The sequence below is a fragment of the Sus scrofa genome, chromosome 6 (assembly GCF_000003025.6).
Source record: "Sus scrofa isolate TJ Tabasco breed Duroc chromosome 6, Sscrofa11.1, whole genome shotgun sequence".
In the NCBI taxonomy this organism is placed as follows: Eukaryota; Metazoa; Chordata; class Mammalia; order Artiodactyla; family Suidae; genus Sus; species Sus scrofa.
Genome location: NC_010448.4, coordinates 87,822,815 through 87,828,814, shown reverse-complemented (window position 1 = coordinate 87,828,814; position 6,000 = coordinate 87,822,815). Strand labels below are relative to the sequence as shown.

The following is a 6,000-nucleotide window of genomic DNA, read 5'->3' as shown; positions in this document are numbered from 1 at the left end:
GTGGGCAAGACTTTGACTAAATGGAATGACCCAAGGGGAGAAGCCGAGGTCAGTCCATCATCTCTGGTCCCAGGGGACAGACATAAGAGCGAGTCAGCCTGGCCTTGGAACCGGGTATCACAGGCATCATGTGATACAGCCAAGACCCTGGCAAGGGCTGGTCACAGCCCCAGTGGAATCCACCGTTATCATTAGGATTAAATGAGATAGTGTATGTCAAGTGTTTGGCTCAGATCAAGCACTTGATAAACAGGAGCTGCTGTTATTATTATTGAACTGCACTGTTAGTGTCACAGAGGGAACTGGCAGACTATCTGGAAGAGGCCCCAACGACGATCTGCTAGAGAACTGTCACATCTGGGCCGAGGCTTTGCGGGCTGGTTCTTATTCTTTGGAGGGAAATAGACTCTTTGGAGAATCCAATGAAACCCGTGGACCCTCTCCCCAGAAAAAGGCACATCTGCTCAGATGAAGCTCTGCATGTTATCTCAGGGACTTCACAGACTCCTGGAGGCCTCTCTAGTCATGGAACCTGGTTGGATACAGCTGTTACTTGTCAAGCATAGCTGAGAAAATTCCCACTGTTCGCTCAGCTTATCGTTCTTAGTGAAAGACCTCAGCTCACATAATTTCAACTCTACAAATAGTCTGTGTGTTTTAAAATACCGAGGGGGGAGTTCCCATTGTGGGTCAGCAGTAACGAACCCGACTAGTACCCATGAGGACGTGAGTTCGATCCCTGGCCTTGCTCAGTGGGTTAAGGAGCCGGCGTTGCCATGAGCTGTGGTGTAGGTCAAAGATGGGCTCAGAACCTGAGTTGCCGTGGCTTTGGTGTAGACCCCTACCTAGCCTGGGAATTTCTATATGCAGTGGTGCGGCCCTAAAAAGACAAAAACTAAATAAAATAAAATAAAATAAAATACTGAGAAGCATGCAGACAAGTGGGTGGAAGAGGGAGACCAGTGAAGAGACCATTTAAGACCAAGGAGAAGACACAGCTGTCTTCAGGGGTGTGCGTTCTCTGCAGTAATACTGGGCCCTCCCTGTCCTTGGCTTAATGCTCTGCTGTCTTCATTTCTAATGAGCCTCAAGGAGCCTTGCATTTTCATTCTGCACTGGATCCCACAAATTATGTAGCCAGTCCTAGGAGAAGATAATCATGTATTTGAGTGCTCATTATGTAAGCAGCATACAAGTGGCAATGCTGCAACTGGAACCCAGGCTTCTTGGGTCCAGAACCATGGGTCTCAATCTGTCACAATGCTTTCTGAGACCGGGGGCTGGTAAGAGCTGAGAGGAAAAGAAAGAATAAGAAATGTTTCGGAGTTCCCGTCATGGCTCAGCAGTAATGGGACCCAACTAGTATCCATTAGCATGGGGGTTCCATCCCTGGCCTACCTCAGTGGGTTGGAGATCCCATCTGGCATTGTCATGAGCTGTGTTGTAAGTTGCAGACATGGCTCAGATCCCAAGTTGCTGTGGCTGTGGTATAGGCTGGCAGCTGCAGCTCTTGATTTGACCCCTAGCCTGGGAACTTCCATATGCCAAGGTAAGGCCCTAAAAAGACAAAACAAACAAACAAATAAAAAAACAACAGGAAGAAAAGAAATAACGCTTCTTCCGCCAGAACACTATTCTCCACTCCTCTGCTTCTCCTTCCCTCCAACTCTCTTCCCAGTGTCAATGCCTTGTTCTCATGGAGGCCTTTTCTGATCTCTAAATCTGAATTATGGCACCCTTATTCTTTTATTCTTTATTGTCCTTTAAAGTACTCATCAGAATTATGTATTTGTATGTTTTCTGGAGTTAATGATAATCCATCACTAGACTATTCTCTCAATGAGTGTGCAGAGACTGGTTCATTTCCTTATGCCTAGTAGAGAACCTGGTACATGGTAGGTATTTCATAGATATTAGCTGGAAGGTGAGTTCACAGAATGTAATGACAGGTCAGATGGAACAAGAAGCCTGGAAGATGATGCAGGGATTCCCACCTGAGTGATGACTATAAGAAGTTAGGAGTGGGGCTGGGATGGTTAAATGGATTGGGGGTGTGTTTGAGGGTTTGAGTGCTTTTCGGGGGGGGGTGTTTTGGAGAAGGCAGTCATCCACTGGCAAGCCCATTCTGACTCCCCACTACAGCCTGGGTTAGAGGCTGACCACAGTCCCCCTTGGCAGACTTCTGTCATCAGGCACCTTGTACCCACGCCCCTGGGAACTTGCCATTCCCCAGACTGGGAAGCTCAGGGGGTTTTGGAGCAGTGCTGCAGGCCTCATCGCTGGATCACAGGGCCTCCAGTGGTGTGTATGCAGCACAATAAATTCCAGTAGAAGGAAAGAGGAAGGAAGAAAATGTGGACAGGCACTCGGGAGGGAGGCTGGGATGGAGATGTGGGAACTGGAGTGGAATTAGAGTCAAGATTGGACTCACAGGGGCCTATAGACAAGGTGGACACAGGACTGCTCCGGCACCCCGAGGAGGCCAGACACAGAGCTAAGTGCTTTAGTCACATAATTGCATTTACTCTTTTTTTTTTTTTTTTTTTTCTTTTTAGCCACGGCATATGGAAGTTCCTAGGCCAGGGGTCCAACCTGCCACGGTAGCAACCCGAGTCATAGCAGTGACAATGCTGCATCCTTAACTTGCTGAGCCAGAAGGGAACTCCCTACGTTTCATCTTCGTGGCTGCTTTGAAGCAGTCATTATTATTCCTACTTTGTTAAGAAAACTGAGGCCTAGAGAGGTGTTGTGATTTGCCCAAGGTCGCAGAGCGAGTGAGCAGTGAAGTCTGGATTTGACCCGGGGCTATCGGCCCCCAAGGGCGCACTCTTCCCACTTCACTCCTTGCCTCTCACCAGTGGCTCTCTGCTTTCTTACTCCTTCTCTCCTCCCCTCCGCTCCCTCGGCCGCCCCGCCCACCCCTCTCCTCCCCTCCCCCCCTCCCCCCTCCCCTCTCCCCCTGCTCCCCTCCCTCCCTCTCGGCGGCGGCGGCAGCGGCGGAGCCACGTGGTGGGGCCGGGAAGCCGCGGCCGCCGAGCGCTCGGGCGGCTGCCCCAGCTGGGCAGTGAGGCTCTGCGCTGCGCCGCGCTCGGTGCCTGCGCTCCCCGCTCCGCGATCCCCGCCAGCCGCCTCCGGGCAGGAGGCGCGCTTGGCGGCCGGCCGGCCAGACAAAGGAGGTGCGGCGCGGTAGAACCGGCGCGCGGGCGGACGGACCATGGACTCCGAGCGCGAGCGGCCGGCTCCAGCCCTGAGGACCCGGCGCTCCCGGGCCCGGCCCTAGGCGTCCGGCCCCGCCGCCCGGGGCGCCCAGCGGGGAGGACGCAGAGTCCGCGCGGCGCGGAGAAGGCGGCGGCCGCTGAGCTAGAGGGGCGCCGCGGCGGACCGCGCGCGCGGCCCCCAGGGCCATGGGCAAGTGCAGCGGGCGCTGCACGCTGGTCGCCTTCTGCTGCCTGCAGCTGGTGAGCACCGCGCGCCCCGGTGCGGGGCCGGGTGGGGCGCGGCGGGGCGGGGTCCCGGGGCGTGCGAGTGGGGTGTTGTGTCTGTGTAGGGGTGTCGGGGAGCGCCCGGGTTGGGGGGGTGGCCTGGAGTCACGGAGCGGACGGGCGGAGCCTGCTCCTGCTGGCCGGGCTGTCTCTTTGTGTGCGCTTCTCGCCCGGCGCTCCCCAGTCCCCGAGTGCGTCCTGTGCGCGAGTCCCTGGCCCGCCCCGCGCCTGGGGCTCCACGCGTCTGGCCCGCTCTGTACCAGTGGCCTCCTGTTGGGGAGATGCGCCTTGGGACTGTGCCTCACTGGGGTTGGGGGTGTGTCCGAGACTGGTGTGTGGATCCGTTGAGGTCCCCGCCGTGTGTTTTCCTCTAGACCCTGCGCGGGTCTCTGCCTCTGGTCTCCGCCCCTGTGAGTGTTTCTCACAAAGTCTCTGCTCCTGTGTGTCTCTCCCCGGGTTTCTCCTTGATCTCCAACCATTTCTAGTCCATGTTCATCTGTGCGTGTTGCGATCTTAGACTCCAAGAACCGTTCACTCCTTTGTGCTGTTCCTGCCTCCCTCCACCCTCCTGACTGGGCAGGTCTAGGAATGGAGAGCCACCTCCCTGGAGAGGGTCGCAAGGAGCTACCAGGTCCTGGGCCAGTCTGATCCACCAGGTGTGGGACCTCACTCCTGGCTTTGGCTGTGGTCACTGGCTTTCCTTCGGTCATCAGTTCCATCAGGACAGGGGTGGTGATGAAAGCAGGGGGACAGGCAAGACCAGCTCCTCTGCCTGGGCTGCCACTCCTGGGGGTTGAGGATACTTGAGTGTCCTGGGGAGGATGGGAGCATGTGTGGACACTTTACCTAAACCCATCTCTGCAAACTCATGGTCTTGTCTCAGGGAGGCCAGTGGAGTGAATTTGGGGGCTGAGAGAGACCAGCTCTGCCCTTCAGTTCTGGCTTGGGCAGGTGAATTTGGGAAGGTGGTTAAGGAGAGGCCAGGATCTCCTGCCTGCCCTAGAGCTGAAGCCCATCAACTAGGGGGTCTGGAGGCAGACCTCCACAGGCGGAACTCAGTGGGAGCTGGGAGAGCTGGAGCCTCACTGATGCCTGACTCCACCATCTGGGTCTTCACTTGTGCCTGCATCCATTGCCCTTCCTCCACCACAGGTGTGTACAGTAATGTAGAATGCAGCTTTAAGTGTGGATACACAGACCTCTTCATCTTTTTTCTCTCCTCTAGGGGACCCCAGCCCCAATCTTGCCATCCACAGACCTGCCCTTTTGGTCAGTGGTCGAAACAGTCGGGGCCCTGAAGACTGCAGCGCTGCTTCTAGCTGAGGGATGCGGGGCAAGTGACTTCCCCCCGCTGGGCCATCTTGGTCGGCCTCTTTATAAATGCCTCATCCTTGAGGGTTGCAGAGGGGATTAATAAAGATCAGGTGGAATGGAAACCCCTGAAGGGCAGAGATTATCTGTTTTGTTCCCACTAAATCCACAGCAGCTGGAATAGTGCCTGGCACTCCATTAATATTTGTGAAATAAATGAGTGAATCAGTTATTTGGCAACTCTTGGCTCCCAGTAGACACACCCGTCTTTACCTCCTTTGAGGAACATAAAATGCCAAAAAGTGCTGAAACTTTTCAGACGATCTTTTTTCCTGTTCATTTAAAAATATTAAAGTAGGACTTTTTTTTTAATTAGAAAAGTAACATACGCATATTATAAAATGATCAATCGGGAGTTCCCATCGTGGCGCAGCGGAAGCAAATCTGACTAGCATTCATTAGGATGCAGGTTCGATCCCGGGCCTTGCTAGGTTAAGGAGCTGGTGTTGCCATGAGCTGTGGTATGGGTCGCAGACGTGGCTCAGATCCCGAGTTGCTGTGGCTCTGGCGCTGGAGGGTGGCTACAGCTCCAATTTGACCCTTAGCCTGGGAACCTCCACGTGCTGCGGGCGCGGCCCTTAAAAGACAAAAACAAAAAGTAAAATGATTAAATCAATGAATAACCAAACAGAGCAGAAGATAAAGATGTTTCTTCTATGCCCAGTCCCATACTCTAAGATAAGCACAATTATCATCAACATTCTCTGTTGATGATAGTGACAGTGCTTAGCTTTGGGGAACACTTACTGGGTGCTAGGTACCCTTTTAAGCACGTTTGCATGTATGAACTCATTTAATCCTCAAAACAGCCCTATAACATAACTTGCCCAGAGTTCTACAGTTAGGGGCCAAACTATGAAGCCAGGCAGCTGACCAGCATCCTATTGCCTTCTTAATTGTAAAATAAGTTGTTCTGGGAGTTTCATGGAGGCTCATTGGGTTAAGGATCTGGTCTTGTTACTGCTGTGTCACGGGTTTGATTCCTGGCCCAGGAACCTCCAGATGCCTTGCAGCCAAAAAATAAAAAATAAAATAAAGGGAGTTCCCGTCGTGGCGCAGCGGAAACAAATCCGACTAGGAACCATGAGGTTGTGGGTTCGATCCCTGGCCTTGCTCAGTGGGTTAAGGATTCGGCATCACCGTGAGC

The 6,000-nt window shown here is 53.7% G+C and overlaps 1 protein-coding gene across 1 annotated transcript in view; it reads left to right on the top strand.

Annotated features, from left to right (window-relative positions):
* The window catches only part of NKAIN1 (sodium/potassium transporting ATPase interacting 1), a 52,181-nt gene continuing 49,179 nt past the window's right edge, over positions 2,999–6,000 (top strand). The window contains 1 exon segment of the mRNA XM_003127748.5: positions 2,999–3,458. Coding sequence (XP_003127796.3) covers positions 3,405–3,458 — 54 coding nt within the window. The 5' untranslated portion in view covers positions 2,999–3,404.